The sequence below is a fragment of the Amphibalanus amphitrite genome, unplaced genomic scaffold (assembly GCF_019059575.1).
Source record: "Amphibalanus amphitrite isolate SeventyFive unplaced genomic scaffold, NRLGWU_Aamphi_draft 000387F_arrow, whole genome shotgun sequence".
Taxonomy (NCBI): Eukaryota; Metazoa; Arthropoda; class Thecostraca; order Balanomorpha; family Balanidae; genus Amphibalanus; species Amphibalanus amphitrite.
In genome coordinates, this window is record NW_024881881.1 from 231,794 (window position 1) to 257,806 (window position 26,013).

The window sequence follows — 26,013 nt, forward strand, 5'->3', positions numbered from 1 at the left end:
TGAACATGAAACCCTATATCCAGACTCCAGGGATATTTACACACATCGCGCACTCTGAACGCAAACTTATCCATCAACCCCCTGGGCATAATGGCACCATTTTACCAGCATCTCATCAGCGCATATACCCACATCATGCATTTCGCTATAATCACCCTTCTGCAAATATGGCAGCACGGCGCCGCTCATCTGGTAACAATGCTTTTGGGCCGCTCACGCGGCTGCCGTCAGATGTAATGGACGTCTGGTCGGGCGATAACGACCCGGGCGATGTGGGGCGATGTCTGGGCGATGGTCGCTACGTCGGCCGGCGCCGTGTCTGGTATGGTGGTAATGACATGTTCTGGAGATGGAAGGGAAAAGAGAGAGAGAGAGAGAGAGAGAGAGAGAGAGAGGGGGGGGTAGATAGTGGGAGCGAGTTAGAGGGTTCGGATGGGAGTTGGAGCTAAGGATCTCGATAGTGTGATGGGAGCTAAGCATACAAGCATTTGATGGTCTACTTCTTCGCATGTAATTCAACATTGCAGTAAGCGAAAAGCGCCTCTCATACCTATAGAAAACCTTTGGTGGATAATTAGATTGATGGCCTGCTTGGATAACTAAGTTACTCACTCCGGAACAATCACAGCTAATTCCAGATAATCACATGAACGCACCCAAGGAATGCTCGGATGTTAATCGGGTTTAGGCGATTAATTTGGTTACGGTCGCGGTGTGCCAGCGAATTAGCGGTTATGCAGATAAACGAGGGAACATTTGACCTCGTTAGCTCAGTGGACGTGGAGAGACTGAAACGTTCTTTGGATGTCTGATGGTCCTTTTTTCTTTTAACTTGTTGTTTTATGGGACGGAGGTTTCGAAAGACTTTTGACAATTTGGGAATAGTGGTAGAGGAAGCGTGATTAAAAGCATTCTTGTCTGTCAAGTTTCAGTGCAAGGTATGTATACGGATTAGGTTTCTGCGGATCGACCTGGCAGCAAGATCGCTCATGCAATTTCCGCCAGTGCCAAGAACCCTAGGAGAAATTGCTCTGACTTACTTCATATACCTTTTTTTAGAAAACCGGAACCGGAAGAGGAAGTTTCTAAGCCCTCTTCACTGCTGGCCTCGTTGAATGATGTACATCACCTACCTCATATACCAACAAATCACCGTGGTTAGGATAAATCTGAACTTAATTGGGTGTTAGCGCAGGGCTGAAAATTTCACGGCTGCTTTCAGCCGCCCATTGGCGAAATGGCCGGCAGTTTATTTCCGAACCCTGGGAGGGATGGGTTCATCGGCCTCAAACGAACGGCTGTCGGTCAGGCTGACTGTTGCTGGGGGAGGTTTCTTATCCGGAACAGGTGTTAGCTAGTCGGAAAGTCGGAGTTGGGACCGTATTTCAGTTTGGATTTTTTCCACTAAGGAGTGATTGTGGCCATTTGTTGGTGCCTGGTCGTTCCAAACACTATTTCGCTGCAGAATTAGTCCAGAGTGTTGATAAGCCTTTGAGTTGATTTGGTTTTAGATTACTCGTCACAAACTCTTAACATATTTTGAAACCAGATATCGCAGCCCATCAGCTGCGAATGTGACTCATAAAGGCCTGCCTTATAATGTCTCCTATATCAAATTGTTTAATCATCTATTTGTTGGTCGTATCATCCACAGTGTTTGCAAATACGTGTACCATTAATACGGTAAATGCGGTAGCATACCAGTATACCTTGTTGTCTTTGACCTCATATTCTCCATTCGAACCCCATTATTACCCCTTTGTTACCCCTTTATAACCCGTTTATAACTCCGTCTGACCCTGGATAACCCGTCTAACCTCGGCCGTTCTGTGTCTCCCCACAGCAGATGGTCCAGACTGCTCAGATGGCCGCTCCGTACCAGCTTCCGGCCACCAACGGCGAGCCGCCGGCCGCCAAGGCAGCCGAGCTCGCCAAGGAGGCGGCCCTCTCACCGCCGGCGGTCACCTCGCTGGCCAGCGGACAGCCGAACGGAGTCGAACCGCCGCCGACCACCGCCACGGTTAGTGACTGTCTCCGCCGACCTGCATGGGCCACCGTCCACCGTCCACCGCCTTTGCCCCAACTCGCTTATGTTTGGTGTGTCATTGAATGCTCTGTTGTCCCTGTCGGGTAAGGTTGCATTGTTCCATGTCTATTTCTGCGTTTTAATAACTCGCTCCATTAGTCTTATTCAGTCAAATTAAAAATTCAAGTGAGCCGTTTTTAACTGTGAAATGATTAGTGAGCGTTCATTACAAGTGTCGTTATGGCTGCCATTCATCATTTACTTGAACGAGGGCGGTTGTGAATGGTATTTTCATTGCTTAATTTACCAGCCTCAGAGGAATCTTTATTTTTGGGCTGTCGCTGTGTGCGATGTCTTTCGCCTGCACTTTGTGTCCATCTCTGTAGATGTATGTTTGCTCCACCGGTCGACGACTGCCTGTTTTTCGCGTCTGCCATCTCGCAACCGGACGCAGAAAAATCGCACTCGTGCTCTGTTTATCTCATTTGCTCGCCATATATGTCGGCGGTGGTGTCTTGTTTGCGCTCCCGCGTGGCTCAGATCCAGAAAGTGGATAAAAGCGGACAGAAACCAACGTATCAGACTCGACGGTTTCATTTCGTAAGGCAATTACGAGCAGGGTCTAGGCCGGGGCAGGCCGGTCTCGGCTGGGGGTTTTGATGTGCCGCTTAGAAACACCATTTGTGCCGTAATTCCGTTGCTAATTAGTTTTGCCGAATGGGTGATCGTTGGTGTTCTCGGTGAGATAAGCGGCGCTGATGGTCTGTCGTTGCGGTGAATTGGGGATTGTCGGCACCGGAAGATGTGGCACCGTGTAAATGCCCGAGTAAGGAGCGATTAAAGGTGGTCGAGGGCTCACGGTGGTCGTTTGGCGTCGTTTTCGTGGGCGGGGGACATGGTCGGGATGGAACTGGAACTAGTGTGTCATGGAACACACGGGAGAGGACTGGTGGCAATGGAGGTTAGAGAGAAGCGGAACGGAAATGGGACGGAAAATGAAGATGAGATTGACAATTAAATCGCTCGTGGGATGAACGGTAGCGGTGGAGGGCTATCAACCTTTGTTTGATAACAGCAAGATCACAAAAACGTCGCGTCGCATAGCTGCGCGTGGTTTAGGCTGAAGTGAACACTGATTGCTGTTCTAGCTGACGGTTACCGGGCGAGCCGCGTCGCCAGGCGCAGACCCCGTCCCCCGGATTATAAATGGTGACTGCGCTCCCTTTGTTACCGTCGACCTGGGAAAGTGGTTTTCCCCGCCGACCCCGTTCAGAGCTTCTCATATTTCTTCTTTTAAATTTTTGATAAATTGTCTTCCTCAGAGAAGCAATATCACTGTATTATATTCTCGTATAACCCCTGTGACAAAGTGTGTTGTGAAGTTGGCCAATATCTTCTCTTTGAAACGAGAAGCTGTCATTGCTTGAAGCATTACTTATTTTTTTATTTTATATCAGGACGAGGTTGAGACAGAATCGTCAATCTGCGCTTTTTTATTGTTTGGCAACTGCTTTCTTTATAACGCCAGCATAGCGGAGCTATTTTATGTCTGATCTTCCCCTGGCATCCTTTTTTCGAAGCTGATTTTCGGAATCTAATCAGGCATGAACGTTTAGTGTCTTTTTTCTGTCACAAGTGCAGGTCAGCCAACTTACCGAGTGACCAACTTTATATTCCTTGGGCATTACGGTCGTGGATAATGCTAGTTAGAAACTCCGAGGCTAAGATCATTCATAGCTCAAGCTGCGTAATAATTCCTTAATAAGCTAGGCAAAGTGGTGAGTAGGAACTGAGTTTTGGTCCTAGATAAACTATGACTGAAGGAGCGAATGCTTACATATTTGTCTGGCTTTGAAGCAACTTATGAAAGTTTTTCTGAGACTGAAAACGTTTGGAATTGGTGCGTGCTAAGCAGCTTATTTAGATATAATTTCGGCTTTTCTGCAGTCTAATTTGCTAGTTTACTGGTCCTTTGAACTGAATGCCGTAAGGAAGTTGGTCTTTGACCTTGTAGTCGGCGCGCCCGTAAGCCCCAATAAACAAAAAAGTTGGTCTTTGCTAGCAGATTAATGTTGTGTGTGAGTAACTGAAGGCGTCGAAAGACCTGCCGAAATCTAATTTGGCTTCTTTCAGCTGCAATTTGAAACGACCTACCTAATCTGACATGATTGTTGGTATTGTTCCGCAATTCGTTACATACCATATTTCAAATGCGTCTTCCAACTAGCCCCCGACTCCCCACCCATCCACCGCTCAGGGTACACCTAACACCTTCCGTGACCGCTGGGACCTCATCTCCTCTTGTACTCCACACCAGAGCGTGCTAAGGTCGCGGTCCAACGGTTATCACTCCTCTGAGAGCCCTTTCAGCGGCACTTCTGAGCACTGACCTTACAGATGTAAGTCACCCGACCTCAGTGACTGGCCGATGAGCGTTCCGAGGCGGTCTGAACCTCATTGTTCCTCCCATTAACACCATTGACCTCGGTGTACCTGACCTGACCTCTCAGAGTGCAGCTGAGTCGACTGCGGGTCTCTTCGTCTCAAATTTAACGTCACTTAGGTTTACCATTACCATTTCAGGAGAGCTGGCGTTACCTCAGCTGACCTGACCTGACCCTGTCTGTCCCCCAGACTGCCCCCGAGTCGGGCGCGGACCTATCAGCTGACCTGACCTAACCTGACCTGACCCCTGTCTGTTTCACAGACTGCCCCGGAGTCTGGCGCGGAGCCGGCCGGAGCGGCGGAGGCGGACAGCCCGGCGCTGCCGGCCGCCAGTGCCGCCGGCACCCCTCCAGCAACCAAGGAGCAACCCAAAAGGCTGCACGTCAGCAACATACCGTTCCGGTTCCGCGACCCGGACCTGCGAGCCATGTTCGGGGTCAGTACTGGCGCGGGACGGATGGGATGGGATAGGATAGGATAGGATAGGATAGGATTGGATTGGATTGGATTGGATAATATTTGATGAAATTATCCAAATGCCAAGTTATGAGGCTGACTTGATGACTGACAATAGGTGCAAATTACGGTGCGTTTCAAGGATATACTGTCTTTTTTGGAAGGCATTGCTCATAAAACTCACCATTACCATTCGCATTCATCGAAATGTAAATTTTGAAATTATCTGACTGCAAGCCCGTTTCCCAGCAGCTCACGCAAAAAAAAAGTAAAGCTTTTCGATAAAGCTCTGCCATACTTGGCTTATTGATTCATTTGACTTTGTCCTGATTATTTACCTTGCTGGTGATGGGCAAAATAACTTTTCAAAATTCACGTTCCGTTTCTGTCTGTTGACGGCATCACTTCTGAGACATCATTTATAAGACAGACTGCGCCATCGAAATGATTCATGTGCTTAAATGGCGCTGTCGTACCGGGGCTGGAATGTGCCATGTTTATCGTTACGGGGGGGGGGAAGGTAGGGGGAATGGGTTAATCGATATGGTACTGACCGGTGGTGCCTTTGTGACTAGCCATGCTATGACTACACAACTTATGTGGACAGCAATGGCACGTGACCCTAGTGTATGGTAGGAAGGCGCATTCTTTAGTTTGGAATTCAAAGTTGTGGGTCATTCTGCTATTTAGCTTTGAGTGCATAGTTATCGTTACGTGCCAATGAATCATTATTAGATACTTCGCTCATGACGCAAATGTAAGCCACTGCTTTTCCGTACTGTTGCGAGCATTTAACGATGTCAATATACCGTGGTTTGTGAGACTGACTGTGTATTTCATTTTTCTCTAACGGTGTTTTACCACGCTGTTTTCAGCAATTCGGACCCATACTGGACGTGGAAATCATCTTCAACGAGCGAGGCTCCAAGGTAGAACCCGGTGACGTCATTAAATTCTAAAGTTACATTTAATTGTCTCTTCTGTCCTGTTTGCTGAATGAAAGTTTTATTGGACTTGTTTAACGTTACACATACTTTTCAGGATGGGGAATGTAAAGTAAAAGTAATCAACAGTTCTTGTTAACGTAAATTCTTTTTCATATAGCTTTATTTTCTCCCTCAACGACACAAAGGTAGTGTGTCTTGCTGTAACCTTCCAAAGATTGATAATTAACCAACTGCCTAATCGTAGGTGGAAGAGTATCTGAGAATCCGTCAACGATAGCACGACTAGTGGAAGTGCCGTAAGTCGATGTGACATGCTTTTAAATACAGTCGAGCGCGCATAAGTCACCTTCACCGCCAGATAGTGCACGCCGTCGCATGGACAAAAAACGTCTGCCATTGGACATTTTATTAACAAAATCCAGGTACCTGGTTTTGGTAGCTAGCTGGCTGAGGAATCGCTCCATTGTAAACAACCGCCAACCCTCAAACGCCAAGACACTGGCTTGTATTTCTGACAGATAAATGTCTGGTTTGGAGCATTGCAATGGAATGCATTTGATGAGAAAAGCTGGACACACTACCTTGGGTCGTTTTTCGGGACTTTGTCTGCGCCTTACATGTCGGTGATGCGTGTTCACAGTGTTTGCCAATCGCCTAATATCTGCAGTTAACCGTAAGACTGGTTGCTATTGCATCGTGTCGTTGATCGTTAGCTGTTTGATCGCTGATGAGCCCTATCTTTGTGATCACTCGAGTTGATACACTGTGTGCCGAGACTTGTGACTGTATGATGATCCCGTACTGGGCCCCGGTCAGAGCGGCTCCCACTGTGACACTTGATGTGTGCGGTAGAACCTCCCGATCCTCCCCATCCTATGTGACAACATCTTGACCTCACGTAATACTTCCAGTATGTCCCTCTTCAGTATCCTACGCACTGATCTCTGGAAATCACGTGTTAAACCATGGTCCTTCCATTATGTCCCAATACAATGTCCCAATTGGCCTTTTCTCCAAATCTTCTCCTTTGTCCGCGGGCTATACAAGGCTCTATTCCTGGCCCCATCCTTTAACGAAATTCTGCACCCGGCGGCGTTGCGCACGTTTTGTGTGGCCCTGGTCTGGCGTTTTGCGCATGCGCCATGTGCCTGATAAATTACGTGCATTAGCATGTCGGTGTCCATCTCAGCGAGGGGTGAGGTGCCGCGGCGAGGGGTCCCCTCCCCTCAGCCCAGGCACCTCCGCCGCTCGCCAGGACGTTTAGAAGGGTGGTGGGCGGGGGATCTTAATGACCCCACGAGCTTCTGGGTGGCCCTGTTGATGCTCTCGATGAACCTGTGAGAGATCAGGGTCGCCTCTGTCTCTCTGTCTCGCTCTGTCACTATTTGAAATGGCCCGACTAAGCCTCGGTTGTAGGGAAGGCTGATGCGCGCCGCTCGCTCGTCGCCCCCGTTGACGCTCCCCCGGCTGGCAGCTAGCTGTATGATGTGTTGACTCGGTTGCCATTAACTCTCTGTACAGTACAGCGTGACCTTCGACGCCGGGCTCTCCGTTGTCCCTCTCCCTCACCCTCTCTCCGCAGTTTTCCCCTACTCTTCCTGTCCGTTTTTCCATTCACCCTTTTCGCATCCTCTTACCCACTTCCCCGTTATAATTGTTTCATGCATTGTAACGCTGATTCCCATCAGATAAAGTTATGAAGATAAAGCTCTCTTGTCTTTCGATGTCATAACCAGTTCATCTCCACAGTTTCAGCTAGAACTTCGTTTGTTAAAGTATCGTCTGACATTTCCTTTTCCTCTTTTTCGCTGTTTTGGGACCATTGGCCATGCATCCTGATGCTTATTTGCCTGTCACCTAACGGTCATGCTTCTCTTATATTATTCCCATCCCAACACTTTGAAGTCATCCCCATTCGTTGGTTTCAAAAATAGGTTCACCCATTCGGCTATCATTCCTGCCCTGCCCACATCCCCGAAATCCTTGTTCTATGTATTCCTCCTATATGTACCTCCCTTCATTGCGTTCCGTCCTTCTTTTGTTTCCTGTCTTCCCCTCTTTGTCTTTTGGACCCTGACCCTTTGACTTCCGTTCTTTGACCCTGTCACCCCCCGCCCCCCCCCCCCCAATATTCCTCTCAGTTTCCTGATAATGTCCCTTTTCTTCGCCGAATTTTTCACTTCCCTACTATGCCCTCCTTCTCCCCATTTCCCTGCCGTTTTCCCGGCCCGGGGCGGGCCAGTGAGTGCACCCCCAGCACCTTAGACAGCCGACCGCCGCGGCCGCCCGGCGGCCGCCCGACTGCACGCGTGCTCGCCTGCGCATGGATACGGCCGTCACTGACTGCCTGACTACCCCTCTCTCTTTGTTGCATGGTCTGCCGTCCGCCAGGGGTTTGGGTTTGTCACATTCAGCGTCAGCCAAGACGCCGACAGAGCGCGTGACAAACTTCACGGACAAGTGGTAGAGGGCAGAAAAATTGAGGTGCGTGCTGCCGACGTGTGTCCACCGAGGCGTACGGTGCCGCCTATAGCGGCCGGTTGCATGTGTTGTGTTCGGCGCCGATCGCCGTCAGCCGCGGCTAGAGCGCTGATTGGCTGTAGCGCGCCGTTCTGAGCGCTGATTGGCTGCCGGCGGCTGACGGCGGCCGGCGCCGAACAGCCGTTTGTTTGTGGCCGGGTCGCTCGGTCGGGCGTCGGCAGACGCTGCAGCATGCGGAATGCGGCGGCTCCGTGGGTGGCGGATCAACGGCTGCTTATTTGTGAGCTTTGAGAGTCATTCACACACACACCGACCCGCGGGGCGCCCCCGGCGGCGCCCGGACGCCCCCGCTGCGCCCCCGCCGCTCGCGAGCGTCTGCCGCCGGTGACCGAGCGCGCCCGGCCCGCCTGTGTTGCAGTCGGGCCGCTGAAATGGTAGCACTGGCCGGCGTGTCGCGCTGCCGGCTGCCGGCGCTGGGCTGCTTAGTTTGAGGAGGTAGATACGCGCCAGGTGCCAGGAGAATGCGTGCGTTAGTTCTGGGGGGTCGGCGGACTGGCCGGTCGGGCGTCTCGCCGCGAGTCCTGCCGGCCCGCCGGTCCCCCGTCTGATCTTCTATGTCCACTGTACAGTTTGGCAGAGTTAGTAGCTGTTCGCAACACACTCACTCGCAGGCATGGCAGAGCTAAACGGCAAAACTTGGCGACAAAAATGAAAATGAATAAGGAATATTGATCTTTTTGCAGAAGTAAAAAGTCAGATTAATTTAACTGTAATTAATGGTATTTTGGTACGCAAATAATTACCAGTCCGGGATGCTCAGAGGCTCAATCTTTGGTCCACTTTTTTCTTTTTTTCTTTTAGTTATTGTCTCGCCGCGCCGGTTTTGCCGGTTGACTCGCCGCCTGTCGCCACAGTGACGTCACACGGCTCGATGACGTAATGCGTGACGTCACCGGCCGGCGCTCTAATTCACCCCTAACACGGCCCGGAGTGAGCCGGTTCGTCAGCCGCGGCCGGGACACGCACCTCTTTTGGACTGTCTTCGCCTGCCTCCTTCCCTCGTCATGGTCCCAGGCTCGTGCAGTATCCTGACACTGGTCTAGTTTTCGTCACTCTTAAAAGCTGGCCGCAAAGAAAGCTCCTTCCTATAAACACCTCTTTCCTTCGTCCCATCTTTGTAAAGTCTCCCTGTTCAGGTTTGCTGCTGTCTCACAGCAGTCGTTTTTTTAGTGGGTTCTGCTGAGGCCAAATCGAAGGCGGAAAGAAACGGCCGCGACTGTCCCACGCCTGTCGCACCACTCTTTTCCAACTCGGGAGTGTGTTGACCTTTGAACAAACTCCAGAGTGAGTCGCCGAGGTCGAAGGCTCCCTGTCGCGAGGGTGTTCCACCGGGCTGCCACGCGGGCGCCGCCCGAGCTACTCGGCGTTTGAACGAGCGAATGAATCTACTTGGTTAGCAAAATATCGTGATTGAAAATTGAAGCTATTTACGTAGGCATAGAATCACCGGCTTTGCGCCATGGTTTGGATATGGATTGCAGTGCAGCTGTTCTGAAAGATGCGCAAGACATGTTTGCGTATAGCGCTCAAAATTCTGGGCTGTCATTTGCTACTACTCATATCGACGTCCCATATCTTAATCAGCATCTTTCGGTATCTTCTATATTATTAGAAAACTTTTCTTAATGGAAGTTTCCAAATTTGAAGATTATTCCGAAATACATTTAAAGACCTATACATTTGGGACTTGTTCTGCCTGGCTCTGATGGCCTTAGAATTTAAAGAGAGACATCGCAAAAGTTTAGGCATTTTGTCACTTCCCATTTCCAAATTTGCGTCAGTGTACCGCTCGCTCTGGGCGGCGCCCGCGGCGGTGCGGCCCGTGGAGACGCTTTCGGTCGGCGTCGTGATGATGTGGCCGGTCCCTCTCTCCTTAGGCGTTCGGCCGGTGTTATAGTGGGCTCGTGGTGCGCGTCACTGCGCCCAGGTGAGTGGCCATAGCTCCCCAGTGACGTCACTGGTCCGACGGGCGTGACGTCACCGGTCGGTGGGAGGCCGCGGCTGGCCAGCGGAAAACAGACGGGGAATGGAACGGATGGGAGCCGTGTGAAAACGGTGGAACTTTGTTGAACTGGAGAGGACTGGCGAATTGCAGTGGAGAAGTAACCGATTTGATCAAGTTTCAGACTGATTTGGACGCTGATTGTTTTAGAACTTTCTATGGAGGAATTTTAAAGAACTTCTCAAAATCGAATTCCCTTGAAAAGTTTGTTAATTGAATTCCATAAATGGACATCACATCTCGATTGTGATAAGCCAACCCTTTTCCATTTTATTTTCCTAATATTGACAGAGGGCGCTTTGTTGTCATGGCAACTAGTGACGTCATATCCAGTTCCGGGTCTGTCTGAGCTCCCCGGCCAGTCGCGGCTTCAAATTTAGTTTAAGTGCGAAACGCGGCTCTAGGTTAAGGCGTAGCGGTAAGCTCTCTAGGCTAAGTTAGTCCGTAAGTTGATATCGGTAAGTGTTACGGCATAACGGCTTTTGTGACTTGCAAAGTATTGACGCTTACTTTAACGACGGATTAGCGACAAACACATCTGACAATGTTTCAGTTCTTTTCAATTCAGTTCAGCTCACCATTAACCGACACCGTCATCACAGCACTGCAATATTGGAGCTCTAAGTAGCTTACGGGATCTTTAGCTTAGTTTCACGCAACCCTTATCAATTGTCAAAGACCAAAGTTCATCCTGAAATGAGTTTGGTGACAAGGTAATTCAGTTGTCACATTCGAAATGATTGATAAATTCACAGCGTCATTATAAAAAAATGTTAGAAACTGGCAAAGTTCTTGAAAGCTGCGAAATGCGCCTTCCTCGTAATAGCATTAGTTGTTTTCTTCGCTTTCATTCCACGAAACATTGACAAAAAACGTCGTCTTAGCTCCATAACAGGCCAAGTCATCCCATTTGCAATGTCCAGATGCAGTGAGCCGTTCAAAATGGCGGCGCCCTTTGCATTAGGGCGGCTGCCATGTTGCTTAATCTGCAGTCCGTACCCATGGCACAGGGTACGATCGTACCCGGCAGAACAGTTGCGTGCCGACCTGGCCTAACCTGGAAACAGAGATAAGCGGGTAATATGGGGTGTAATGGACCAAGTTGAGACTGTTCTCGCAAAAGTGGATAGTTTTCAGTGGATCTTTGAGGATATTAGACCAGGAAACCTGAGAGATGGAAGGTTTCTGTTTAATACCCCATCTAAATTTAATAAGCTAGTGTTTATCAACAATATCTTACATCTGCAGGTATTCTCAAATATCGCTTTATTTCATTCGAGTTCCTGCTTCTTAGTTCACCGCTTATGTACATCTCTCACCTACTACGCAATATGGCGAGCGGACCGCACGTATTTTTGTCAGCATGATTTTGAAGCTAGTTGGTTCAGTATTCGCATTACGTCCTTCACAGCCGTCAGGGCAGCCGGCTGTGCTGTTTTCACCTCGCCTATACACCCGTCGGTGGTGGTGTGGGGCTGAAATATATAACCACGTCGGGACACTAATGGAGGGAAGAGAGAGGGAAGGAGCGGGGTAGAGGGACGACTGGGGTGCTGATGGGAACGGTTGCACGTGTGAGGAATGGGTGTGGGAAAATGGATCTCGTTAGTGCGATCAACAACTTCTGCTTTGGAGGCAAATTTACCGGGAGCTCCCCATTTTTATTAGATTTGTTCGCATATTTGAAATCACTCAAGACGTATGCTAGGCATTTAACTTATGAAAACTTTTCGAGACTGTTTTTAGGGTTTAACCGAAAGGATAAGATTCTTTCCCTTTGATGAAAGGGTGTATTACATTGCCGACATAGCAGCATGTAGTTACCCTGGCTCCTTTAATCTCTCAGCCAAGTCAGTGTTGAATTTAAAGCGTTCGTTGCCAACATTATCATGTATTTTAACATTGCAGTGCTGTGAAAATATCCTTTTGTTGCGTGTTAAGAACGCTTTCAATACCCTAGCCTGTAAAAGGCGCCGGGTGTTTCAGTCTCGCGCTTTGTCCACCGCCGGCGGTCGTCGTCCCAGTGACGTCATTTGGACGTCATTTGGGGCAGTTATTCCACCACTAACGTAGCGGAATTGAAACAGGATGTTCGCGGGGTCTCCCGCGGGATAGCCCGCAGAACTGGCTGCCTGGGGGGACGGCGGAATCTGTACAGAATGCCGCGGACGTTTGTATGGATGACGCTGTTGGAATTCCAGTCACGGTTTGCTTGGATCCAAGTCTCTGGGGAGATGCTGTGAAAGCGAGTCAGATGCGTCCGGAGATAAAGATGTTTGAAGAGGGCTTTTAGGACAAATTGCGTCGTGCTAGCTTGTGTCAGGGCTTGCATGGATAAGTGAAAGGAAGAGCATCAAATGGACAAAAGATTGTTTTCTTTGACATATTTTTGACAAGAGGCTATTCTTAATGCTAGGCACCTAATGGATTTTACTTTTATTAGTCTCAAACGCTCTGTTTTGTCAGTTTTGTCTAAACGATATTTTCACTCGAGTTTGAACAGCATTGGTCTTGCGCGTAATAATAATCGGAAGTTAATTCTTATCTATCCACTGTAAAGCAATTCATGAGAGAACGCTGTACCGCCTAGCTTCCAATTTCGTCACTCCTCAGCAGTTGCGGCAGGTATTTCGGAGACAACCTAGAATTCCCTGCGAGCGGAGCGCCTGTAGTTATGCTGTGCCGCATGGTTTCGGCGTCCGGCGGGACAGTCTACCTGTCCAGGCCGGCTGGCGGTAGCTCGGTCCCGCTCGCTTTCTCAGAGCTCAGGGCTATACGGACGTCTTTTTATTTACATGCTTCCTTTAGTAAAAGGATAAAAAAGGCACGGCTGAAGACCACAGTACACACCCGTAGTTCGAACTACTGACTTACAATTCACACTTACGACATAGTAAGACACAAATCTAGCTATGGAGTCATGGACGCTTTGTATTACTGACTAGACAAACATCTTATCGACTCATACTTAGAGAGACACATGTATCTTATTGACTGATACTTAGAGAGACACATGTTGAGCTGATTTAATGTTATCTTCCTCAAAGGTAAGTTTTAGTTAAGGCAGCATATATTTAAGTTGACCCAGACTCGCCGTTTTCAGGATGTGTTACTGAATTTGTTTGATGTGCTTTGCTTCGGAACTCTGCTTTCTGTAGTCATATTTGCCAAAAGTTTTAAGTGATCTAACTTAAATCTACCATTAGCTATTTTCTATCGAACATTCGTTCAGGAGACGCTGTTGATACCTATTATTGTTGAATAACTAAAGCAATAAATCGTTAGTTTAAAGTTTGGAGTTGTGCTCTCATTGATTCATATATTTGATAATATATTTCTCAGTTTCATTGCGACTTTGTCGTGTTTGGACCGTATGACCTTTGCTGACCTTTCTGTGAATCTTGTGACGTCATAGGTGAACAACGCCACCGCCCGGGTACAGACAAAGAAACCGGCCGCCACAGCGTTACCTAATGGTGAGTTCCCCTCCCCGTCCCCCTGATGATTGCACCCTCTATACAATCCCTCACCCTCCAGAAATGTATCAGTACCGATGTTGAAATGCATGACAACTGCTTGATTGAATCTTCTATCTGATATTATCTGGGGGCTAAGTTACGTTTTCGTCGTATGGGGAAGTGTAGCGTCTTGTTGAAATGTGGGTGAATCTGCATGAAGGAACGGAAGGCGTTTGTGGTCAAACTGAGAGGGGCTGAGTTTCGGATGGTGCGTTTTGAGTTGTGAGCATGTTGGGTGCTTAAATGACAATGTTCGTTTGTCGAAATGTGTATGTGCGAGCATTGGATGAATGATTGCCGGACTATTCTAAACCTACATGGAAATTAATTTCGTGATTGTATTGTAACAGAATTGTGCACTGAGTATGAGTGAATGTATCCTCAGGTACGGGTACGCATTCATAAATTCGCTGTTTTCCTGCACACCTTGGCTCGAAGCTTACGAATTGTCGCATCACACCAGCCATGAGATTTGGCGATCCCTTCCGAGCATTTGACCTGTTTGTAATTAATGACTGTGGGGATTTTACTTTCACCGAGCGTGGCTACGTTTCTAGTGGTTACATGGGTCCAAACCACGCGAATGCTGTGCATGCAAATTAAAGTGGCGTGTGAAATTATTTACTTACTATTAATAATTTAATCTCAATGTACACCAAGGCCTCTCAGCCAGTGTTCTCATACAGATAATCAATTTCAAGAAGTCACAAATAGGTTTCGGGTTTTTCCAAACTGTCCTTACGGTTCCGGGGTCATGTCAATGTATGTCGTAGCTCTTCACTTGGAGTGAGTTTGGAGTTATACATCAAACACACGTCTAACTCGCACATCGCATTGCGTTCGCCTGTCCCGTACACTGTGCTGTCTGTCTGACCCTAGTCCGGCTCATCACACTTATTTTCTTCTACCGTGATGGTTCATATGTGTACCACAATCCTAGTTTGGTCGTGCCTGTCTGCCCTCATCTATCTCCCCTCTCCCTCTCCCTTTCCCTCGACCTCTCCCCCTCTAGCCACCCTCTCAGTACCCCCTCTTCCACCCGTCGCCACCCCTCGCGCCCCGCCGCGTACGTTCCCCCGGTGGCGGAGGCCGAATGTTGATGGTAGTTTTCTCCGGCGTAGCACTTCTGGCCAGGACCGCGATGCTTGCTACACCCCTGGGTGAGAAGGGTCGACAACCGGCTGGCCTGTTGCCTCTCTCACTCGCTCTCTAGCTCACTCTGTCGCTCTCTCTCCCTCCCGTTTGTTCGCCTGTTTGTCCGTGTTTGAAGCCTGTTTGTTTGTTTGTTTGTCCGGCGTTTGTGCGTTGTGTTGTGTCTAACCCAGCACCCCTCTGTCTGTCTCCCTGCACCCTGACGTATGCACTCGGGCACATAGCACCCTGCACCCATCACACCGCACCGCGCACCCAACCACTGTAAAATATTGCGGTGTGGTTGTTGTCGAAACAGTGAAAATGTTTCAATCATTGTTCGTTTGTTACTTTAATGTCGGGTATAACCCCCAGGCTAAATTGATGCGTGAAATTTCTCCACTAGAAATGAAGCGTTTGAATGCAATCCGCGTTTCATTACTTGAGTAATGTTACAAAAGTAAAATCAGCTCATGTGTTTCACTCGCATATGCAAGCAAGCATCAAATCAGTGGTGCAGATGGTAATTGTCGATGGCATTATAGTTAGAACTTTAACGAATAGTGCATTTGAGGGGCATGTCGCTAGTACGCACTAAAAAACAAAACTTACATTCGGGCTAGCAACTTGCAAAACTACAATAGTTTCGATTGCTTGCTATTCTCCGTTCGCTTCATTCTGATAAATAGTGAAGATCAAGCACCCTCGCCACGCGACTGGGTAGCATTTCACCCCGTATATCCCCTCGGCTGCTCGTAGGTTAGGCACGGCGGAATAAATTGTCTCGCGCCGGCCGCTCACGTAGCGTGCCCTCATGGGAGTAACATTACTGTCCGTGCCGCCGCCGGGGGACGTGTGTGTGGCCGCGAGCACCGACTGGTAATGCGATTAGCGCCGGAGGCGACGCGGCGGTAGCCTGTCGGTGTCGACGATGTGAGCTCGTGTCGCACAGATAAGGCTCCCTCGGAAAACAATGAAAGATGGGGTGGATGTTAGTCGAACAATTGCATCATGTTATTACAGCATCGACACCGTTTGTACTTTCGCTACACCTTTTCGCACTTTCCTGCACTTTCATCTTAGGCTTTCTGCACCAACGGTTGGCTTTTGATGTCGGACGAACGCTTTGGAGCTCTGCTGTATTGTGTTTGTGCGCATGTTTGTGTGGTGTGCGAGTGTTTGTTTGTCGTGTTAGTTAACCCGTAGTTGTACTACCGCGAGTGCTGTGATGTGGGGACGTTCGATAACAGCCATGTTTAACTTAGCTCCTATCCTCCTGATGCTGTTTTTCGGTCGTGCTCCTTATCACATTTTATGTTATTATGATTTAGTTTGGGTTGTTTGTTTCCATCTACTACATGCTTTTTAAGTCGTTCCTTGTAAGCGGAGCTACACTGAATGTCCACATGTTGGCCTTTCTGTATATTTATGATGTCGAATAATGAATTACCACCAATAATTTTGATGACCTGACCGCTTGAATTGTGACCTTTCAACTTCTGAACTACCTGTGTCCTGTATAATACATCAGAACTGTTCAGCTCTTTTGACATACGAATATCCTTCTTTCTTTCTTTCCGTCTTGTCGCCCTGCACGTGTGCATGTTTTTCGTGTCGACAGTTTGACCTGGGTCTGACCTCTTACCACACACTCTGTGCCGTTTCCCCCGTGCGAACCCCCGTTGGCCGGAGCGATGTGGCAACTTCCGGCAAAGTTCAGCGGCGTTCTGCCACCGCGCCCCTCCCGTCCCCCTCCCCCACCTCTCCCCCTCCCTCCCGCCGCCGCAGCGACCAGGGAGCTGAATATCCGTACATTTGGCTCCTTTATAAAGGCAGTCGGAAGCCCGCCTAAGCCGCGGGCCTGTCTCTGGGCCTATCAGCTGCCGTGAGCTCGTGCTTGGCTGAGCGCCGGCCGGCGCGGCGGCGGCGGCGGCGGCCGTTTTCAGGGACGGGTCAGTCGGTCGAGTCTGTGCCGGTCAATACAGCGACGGTCGCCTGGCGGCGGCGGCCGAACCTCTACTTATCACCCGGCCGCTAGATGGCTGTGTCTGCACCTGGTTGTGTCTGAAGCTGTAGTTCTCTGTCAGCCGCTAGATAATCTGTGTCTGTGTCACCAGCGGCTGCTCTGCGCGGAGCGGCCCTGCAGCGCGGCCGGGTGAGGGCGCTGCCGACGGCTGCGGCGGCGCCGTTTGCGCGTCATCCGGCGCCGATGACGGCGGCGGCGGCGGCGTCAGCGCTGCACGGATATACGCCGTGAGTGACGGGGTGACGGGGTATCTCGGATAGCGGAGATGTCCGCTCGGACGTGGAGGATTTGAGGGCATCCGTCCGCCGTTTCCATCCTCAGGACATTCAAACCCTTCTCTTCCATGCCGCAATCCCACTCCGGGCTGGACAGGCAACTTCATCTCATGCGGGCTGCTCCCTTGGAGCGGCACGGCCTGTCCCTTGGGACGGGCTCAGCCCCAGTGACTCTCAAGGGTGCCTGCGCAGACTAATGCCTCCTCCTAATTCCTATCATCCTCCCGGCTCTGAAATGGTCTTGTCAGACCGAAAGGGCCTAACCCAACAAAAAGTGGGAGCACTGTGATGGGTGCCAAGGCTAGCAGTATAGGCACGAATATATCATTTGATTAAGTTTGCACTGAAATCGAGTTACATTTAATATTAAGCTTCATTTTTACGTGATCATTTGAGCTTAGCTGTCAGTTTATCGGTTAGCCATTTGACGAAATCACACATGTACTTTTAAGTTTTTGAACGAGGCTGGACCTATTCTTCAATAACGGTGACTGTAACTAGGACTTTAGCGTCTTGTCATTCACCAACTACTGCTCGTCATTCGCTAGTTTCCTAATCGCCCACATTGCCCGATCACGTTCACGTCTGATATATTTCCGTCTCTCTGACCGACCAGCGCTGTGTCTGTGCTCTGTTTCAGACTCTACTATGACCCGGCGATGATGGCCAACTCGGCTATGGCTGCCCAGCTGCAGGTAACTCCCCGCTCTACCCCGCTCTCCCCGCTCTGTAATACACACTCAGAGGTCTGTATGTGAATTAACGCTCCCCGGCCCGGCCGGTAGGTGGCTGAGGGAGAGTCCGCGGGTGTTACCGCAGCCAGCGCTGGGGTGATACGAAAATAATGCGACGGGGGTGGCGGCGGATGTGTTAGCTCCGGTCAATGACAACTTATATTGACCATTAGTCCGCCTAGCAAGACAGGAGCACTTAGAAACATTGCCTTTGCATCAAAATCATGTCTCCTGGCTGTTAACAATTGTATTAGCCTGCAAACTATGACACGAAGACGATATCGTCAGTCTTTGTGAATTCAGCTCAAGTAAGGCTTCACGAGGTACCAAAACTCTACTTTTGTTTAACTCTGCTAAACCTAAGGCCGCTCTCCGTGGTGTATTCGGTGAATTTCCCCCTTGCTATCATCGGTTACCATCACCGTCTTTTCCGCCGCCGCCGTCCGCCGACTTACGAATGCTGCATGTCGCCATATTGTGTTGTGCTGCTTTTATTGTGCTCTGCCGCGGTCGCTGCCGCCGCCGCCGCCTGCCACCGAACCGTGTACATGGTTGGCACTGAGCCCCCCCCCCTCACCCCCCCCCCCCCCCCGGCATGCGTCCAGTAACCGTTACTGATCCTCCATCCCTCTGCACCGACCCCGCATGCTCTCCCCCCGGCTGCATGAGACAGGGGTAGGAGTCACCCCGGCAGTGGGGCACACAGGCCACCGTGACTGGTGACACGGCCGAGCCAGAACGCATGTGACGTCATTGGTGGAGACGGTAGAGAGCGTATGACGTCACTGGTGGAGAGCTGCAAATACAACTGACACCACTGTGTTATCTGGCAAGCCCCTTACTGTGGCTGGGTGTTAGCTAGGTAATATTAATTTGTCTCATAGTAGCTGGTTTAAAGGGGGCCTCATCACGAGCTCTGAGCAGGCAGAAAGGTCTTAAGTGGACACCAAAATTGGCAACGATTCTTATTTGAACGCGCACATTTGACTTACAAAGACGAAGATACTTTGAAGTCTTAATCTATTATTCACTCTGAAACAATCACACAGAAATGGGAAGTGAAGAAATTATGCTAAACCACAGAAGATTTAATAAGGGAATCACAGGGCTTTTGGATTCGAAGGCTACCAATTCGGTGTGAACCTTTTATACCCTAAAAATTAAAAATAATCTGCTCCGCATCTAAAGGATGCTCTGGATTGAGTCCACATTTAAAATGGCATATTCTCCCTTTTCCGCCAATCCCCAAGCCTAAGCGAATTCATTGTCCTGTTGGTATCGGTAGAGGTGTAATTGTCCGCCTTTTGGGAGTGCCGTCTAGTCTGTCCGACTGGGTGCTTTTGAAAACGAATTATGTTAGTTGGAATTTGAGCTTCAGGGGCTTGTCTTGTCTTGCTATTTTGTTTTATAAGCATTGATATCGTCATATATATATTCGTCATGGCATTGAAGGGGTGGGAGATCTGACTAGTGCTGATAAAACAGACGTAACACTCTGAATAAATTTGTGATCAGTCGCAAAATCTTACCAAAAGGGTTCTGGCTATCAATGCCTTCATTTCCTTTAAGAGAGGCACTTTAGCCGTTTTCAGGCCGCCAGAAAATGACAAGGCTAAATAAAACCTAAGATAGCTTTTGCTAGCTAAGGCAACAAACCAAAACAGGGACTAATGCGCATTGAGAGTAGGGAATACACAGTAAAGGGTTAAACTCGTGGCACCTGTGATGAATCAGAAGACGGATGGTATGCCGGGGCGTTTTGTGTTGTTTGCACCCATTGTTCTGCCCTCGCACCAGGTCATGCATGCTGTAATCTGCGGTGTTGGTTTGGGTCCTGTGCAGTGTCTTAACAGTAGAGCTTTGACACCGTAACACTAAAATGATGGCCACAGTGCGCCGTCCTGCAGGAGACGCCGCCTGCCGTATGTGTGGCCGCGCACGGCGGCACTAAAAATAATAAATGTGGCTGAAATTTATTAAAATTCGTTACGAGGCCTTGTAAATTTCATAATCAAAATTAGGGCGAAAACGTGTGTCGAAAACGTTCATTACTGGCTTCTGAACGTTTTCGATTAGCCTCTTTATTTCGTTTTTTTTTAATCAAAATTGTTGGTGAAATTCTGTTATTTTCGAAATTCTGCCAGAATGGGATGTATTCTGGCCGTCTTCAGCCGCCGGGAATATTAAAATGTATTTTATGTTATGATTCAAGGGCGTCATGCTAAATAGTCAATAGTGAACGTTAATTGTGTATCGATTTGTTTTAATAAGTGGTCTTAATATTTTAGGTATAATTGTGAATGCCCCCATAATATTGGCTGTGTCAGTAGCATTTTCTACAATCGTCAATTTTTGTATGTTTGTAGGATACGTATGGTTGCAACATAGTCATCTTTGATTTTTGTAGGCCTTAGGAATGTTCTGTCTCAGGAGTTGTGAGCAGTAGGGTGATAAAATGTGTTTTGGGTGTCCAAGTGTGAAATTTAGCCTAAGCGTGTTGACCGAAGAAGCGAAATGATTTCCAGACACCATTGCCTCGCCCCAGTTAGGACCCACAATAACAAAGTTACCAAAACATGGCAGGTGACAAGCAAAACACAAACACATGAAAACACGCCACCGTTCCACCGTCACACACTCGACCAGTTCGGAGAGGGAACTCTACAGAAATCCTCCCGCGCTCCCGGGACGGGGACCTCCCCTCCCCTCCCTTGGTGTCGGGGTCACACCGGGTCCCTCCCCGGGTCAGGTCGAGGTCGGGGAGTCGGGCACGGGACCCGCTTGTCCGGCTTCTGGCTCCTCCCCCGGCCCCCCGGCACTCCTCTCCTGCATGCGAGGCGGCTCAGTGTGCCCATGTACGCGGTTGCAGCCCGGCAGTGCGGCAGCGGCGGCGGCGGCGGCGGCGGCGGCCCAGGCGCAGCTGCTCAAGCCGCCGCCCCTCTCCACCGGCCAGCAGGCGGCTGGGGTGGCGGCCTACAACGCGGCGGCCGCGCGCGCCTACACGGTGGCTATGAGCGGCCAGCCGACCCACCTGGCGACGGCGGCGGCGGGCGCGGCGCCGGCGGCGGCGGCGGCGGCCGGCACCTATCCGGCGGCGGCGGCGGCCGCGCAGCAGGCGCAGCTCGTCCAGCAGGCTCAGCTGGCTCAGCAGGCGCAGCAGGCGCAGCTGGCCGCCCTCGGGTGAGTACCGGGGGCAGAGGTACAGAGAGGAGAGGGAGTTACTGCCCGGAGGCTATGAGATTGGTGTGTTATTTTGTAGAAAGGCGATGCGTTTGATTATGGCGGTATTGTGTAGATAGGACTAACACGGAAATGTTTGGGCATGTTTGTAAATCGGTGCATCGGTGGGAACAACATAACTTCAGGCATGATCGTTAATTATTTACACGCTCTTAACACTGCATTTTAACGATGGTTATGATTTTTGCTACCGGTTTTAGTTACATTCATCGCATGGGATGGATTGATTTATTTTTTTTTAATGTCACACGCGCTTGGTGTACTTCTGGTCCGCCGAGAATGAACCCGAGAATGATCTGTGGCATGCCACTGCTCACGGATTACGGCTGCGATGAAAACCACTGCGCTGACGCGACCGGTGTGGTTTTGTAGATGAGGCGCCGGCGTTCCGACGACGTCCTGAATGGCTCCGGTGACTTCGCCCCCCGGGCGTTGGTAGCATGTGTGAAGGCACGGCATGCACCCGGCGCCGGTGAAGGAAAATGACGGAAAACTGCTGCCATATGAGGCCACGATGCTTGAGATCTTCGATATTTAGCTCTCAATCAGCCTTTCAATTGTAACTGAATAACTTTGTTTCTGGCTCAAAATTATGTCGTATCTAATACCTTGCGTTTTAAGAAACATTGCTTGGTCAAGTCACGTTTCTCAGCAGCTCCTTCCCACTGGCAGTGTTCCGTTTTCCTCTCGCCGGCGCCGCTCGGTCGACCGTCTGTGTTCGTTTCTCCAGTGGTGCATGCCGCTGTACTTACCGCTAGGTGGCAGCACTGCCGCGTTACCCGGCGCCGGTCGCCGGCAGGGGCGCTCTCAGGCGCGCCGCGGGGGAGGCGCCATGTAGCGCGCTGGGGCCGCTTCTCAGCCGCCTCCGGGACGCTGCGACCAGCATGTTTGTTGACACGAGCATGTTTGTGTTCGTTGATGATGAGCATTGACACCTGTTTGTTGCCGGGAAACATGACACTTTCTGTTCTTGTTTGAGCCAGCTGCGATTCTGCTTGTTTATGTTTAGGTTTAACCGTTCTTCTTCCCACTTTTTCTATTGCATATAATGTTGCAATATGAATTGTCATAAACAGAAAATAGCATAAACAGAAGAAAATATCGTTAACATATTTTACTGGAATATCTAATTGTTCCTTTTGTATAAAATCACCTAGCATTATTCATCGCTTATATTCTAGTTTTTGCTCAAATAACTCATCTAAACCGCTCAATGACCACGCGTTGAGTTAACGTTGGATTTTCCGCATCAGCTGCATGTTCTCTAGACGAGCATGTGTCCCCTACTGTGTCGTGGAATGATTCCGTACGCCCTTGTCGACTCATCGCTTTTCAGAGGATGGCGCTGTTTCTGTACAGTTGGCTGCAAAACGATGTGCTTCCGTTTGTTTTCTCGGCACGTGCGGCCTAGCGGCGCGTGCCGCCGCCAGAGTGGCATGCCGCGCGTGTGTTGGTGTCGTTTACGGAGGCCGCCGGTGACTGAGGAGCTGCGTCGGGCATGCGCACATCGCGGCGGCTCGGTGTAATGATGTCTTACCAGCACGGCGCATGCGGCCAAACTGCATGTCAGAGTCTCGGGGCGGGACTGCGCAGTTCTGCGGAACGGGCATTTAGGCTATTTAGCCCCATTTTCACCTTGTGTTTCAATAACGAGATTTAAGAAGTTATGGTACATAGTGTGTTTTTCAGGAAATAATGGTTTATTTAGCACGTATTTGTAACGTTTCCTAAAAATGTAGGACACAACCACGAACTGCTATGCAATATTAGGTCTATTGCTGCTCTTCAGTCAGCGGATAAGACGCACATGTGATGTGTCCGCGGGTCCCCTACCCTTCCGTCCGCCTCGTGCGCTGTGACTGACGGCCCCCCGTGTTTCAGGATCCCCACATCGACTGAGTACGCGGCGGATCCGTACCTGGGACACAGCATAGGCCCGGTGGCTGGATACGGCGTACGTGAAACACGGGACTTGGGTGTCTAAGGGTGGTGATCAATTGAGTTTTTTTTTTGTTGATTGTTATTGCCTGTAAATGTGATATTTTAACATGAGTTCAAGCAGCGAAATCATATTGAATAATGAGCTTAGAAACGTTATCTTCGTTGATTAAAGTCCTCTGCTTCTAAGCAGTAGTGTCTTCAGGCATTCGAAATTAACCTGATATCCGCCTTTTGCGTGTGCTTTAGGCACCTTTATCCCAGTTCTGACACCATGTAACGCTCGCCATTGACCCCCCCCCCCCCCTTCCCCTTTCCTCCCGCAGGCCACCATGTACCGAGGAGCGTACAACCGCTTCGCCCCGTACTAGCGGCGCAGGCGGGCGCTGCACCTCGCTCCAGACAGGAGCATTCTGTTGCTCACCGGTCGGAGTCCGCAGTACCGGACTGCCCGAAATACTCAGCGCGACGGCAGAGAGGGCGCCGCCGACTCCCGGTCGCCGCGCGCGCCTGTGCAAGTAGAGAGGGAAGCGCCAGCCGCCGCGGTGATGGGCTCTCGGGAGCGCCAGCCGCCGTAAAGATAGGCTCGTCGTGGGAAGCGGTGCGGATGGTTGGATGTTGGAGGGGTTGAGAAGGCTCCGTTGGCGCTAGAAGGTACCGGAAGAGGCACGTTAAGAAGAGCGGAAGGTGCCGAATGGGAGGGCTGATGTGCGTGCTGGCAGAAGGACAAGTTTAGCGTGTAGAAAAGGGAGAGTGTCGCGAGTGAGAGAGAGTGGTAGATGGCGCTAGGGACCCGTCGAGTAGTGAGAACTGCTGGCTCTCACGCCAGCTGTAGGAGACTGCAAGAGACATGTATGTGCGCGGGTGTGTGAGTGCTGTATAAATGCTGATCGTGTTGTACATAGTTGGCTCGGCGCCCGCGGCCCGGTCCTGGCCGCCGAACAGGCCGGGTCGGCCGGGCGGGGCCCCGTAGTTGACGGTGGTGCTGCGGGGTGTGTGCCGTACCACACCGCTCGCAGCGGTGGTTGGACGTTTAGATCTGCCCTTTAAGCCGCCCGCACGTGCGTGCGTGCGATCAGGAACATGAATTTTACCCGGGTCTGCTCGGATTCCGAGTGGTTACAGTTTTACATCGCAGATTGGTTCAGTATTTTACATGTGTGCACCATTCTTTTCGACGACTGTTGTTCTTTTCGTTACGCGTCAAGGGCTGGCGTGGTTTGGGGAAGAACATGAATCGCCCTAAAGCGGCTATACTGGGTGTAAAACTAAAGCCATCGCCAGCCCCTCTCGCTCGCGTCTGCCTCTTAGTTGTGCGACCGCGTTGGGCTGACGTTCGCCCGTGCTGCGTGTGGCGATTCGTTAGCTTTGGTGCGCGTGTGCGAGTGTGTGTGTGAGCGTCAAACCTTGTACCTCGTCTCGCTCGCTCCGTGCGGTTAGCGAGCTGTTTTTTGTGCGGTCCGAACGCACAAAGGGGGTTCCGGGATGCGACCGAAATGCCCGGCGACTAAAATATAATCTCGTCCTGGAAGAGCAGTAAGTAAGACGCTCTGGTCTCGGGTTGGTACAGCGCGGCGCGCGCGCGCCAAAGTCGGTGTTTTCGTGTGCCGGTGGGTGAGTTGAGCTGTAGAGCCTCGGCCGGCCGGCACCGGACCAAGCAGAGAGCGAGAGAGCGCCGAGTCGCCCCCCCCCCTCCCCACACCCTGTTCACTGCCCCACAGGCTCCCACAGCGGCCAGTATGTTCCCCAGGGGTCGGCCGCCGACCCCGCCCCCGCCCAGTCCAAAGTCGTCCCGCTGCTGCCCGCCCGCGGTGGCGGCTCTGCTCTCCGCCCCTCCGCCCCTCTGTCCCCGCCCCCCGTCCTCTCGCCGGCTCAGATCTGCTGCTGACAATAACCGCGCGCTCGTATCTCGTCCCGACCTCGACCCTGTTTCTGCGCTCGCGTCGCCGATCAGCTGCTGCTCTGCGCTGGCGGCATCCTTCGGGCGCCGGTTCGAATCCGACCAGGCGCCGCGCTTTTCGTTAAATGTGTTCGCGTTTGAGCTGCTAACGTGTCTGGCTTCGTCGGGTGTTGTGCTTCAGCTTTGGACAGAATTTCTCCCTGGCGTGAATGCGCTCGACTTTGTTTTGCCCCTGTCTCTCCGCTTGCCCCGTCTAAGTTTCAATGTGTATCTTCGAATCGGCATGGCGTCAAGGCGCCCCCTATACTTGCCTGACATCTTCAATGTCGTGTACAAAATACACCAAGTGTTGTAGGTAATGTGTCTAATGGAATAAAAAGACCACTCAAATCGGTGTTGTTTACGAATGGGATCGTTCAGATTTACGCTAGATTTTCTCTTAAATTACGCTAGATTTGTAATAAATATTTAGACGCAATAACGCAGTTCACGAACATAGCACGCACTGCACAGTGCTTTGCATAGGTGAAGGCGTAGATAACATAAGGCGTAGCCTGATCATAACTGCGAAAAACGCAGCTGCAAACCGGTTCCTTCACAAACCGGCCGCATTGGCTGTGATATAGTAGATAACTGATAATGCAATCAACAGCGTGCCAACCGGAAGATCCTAGTCGAAGTGGGGCGTAACATTGGAAACGATAAATGCCTACTGAAAATGTATTATGTAGATCAGTGCTCCAACATGGTAGTCACAAGTCACTGAGCAATCACTCGGCCTGCATTATAACTGATGACAATTTTCTCAGCTGAGCGGAGCTTTGAACTGAGTTC

At 50.5% G+C, this 26,013-nt stretch overlaps 1 protein-coding gene across 1 annotated transcript in view; it reads left to right on the forward strand.

Annotated features, from left to right (window-relative positions):
- Nucleotides 1–25,569, forward strand: part of LOC122390221 (RNA binding protein fox-1 homolog 3-like) — a 77,428-nt gene extending 51,859 nt beyond the window's left edge. Inside the window, exons 2-11 of the mRNA XM_043382951.1 lie at nt 1,844–2,020; nt 4,734–4,907; nt 5,803–5,856; nt 8,266–8,358; nt 13,833–13,893; nt 17,184–17,319; nt 18,008–18,062; nt 20,971–21,281; nt 23,223–23,295; nt 23,606–25,569. Of these exons, the coding sequence (XP_043238886.1) occupies nt 1,844–2,020; nt 4,734–4,907; nt 5,803–5,856; nt 8,266–8,358; nt 13,833–13,893; nt 17,184–17,319; nt 18,008–18,062; nt 20,971–21,281; nt 23,223–23,295; nt 23,606–23,650 (1,179 nt within the window). The 3' untranslated portion in view covers nt 23,651–25,569. The remainder of the gene's footprint in view (nt 1–1,843; nt 2,021–4,733; nt 4,908–5,802; nt 5,857–8,265; nt 8,359–13,832; nt 13,894–17,183; nt 17,320–18,007; nt 18,063–20,970; nt 21,282–23,222; nt 23,296–23,605) is intronic.
- The last annotated feature ends 444 nt before the right edge of the window (nt 25,570–26,013 follow it).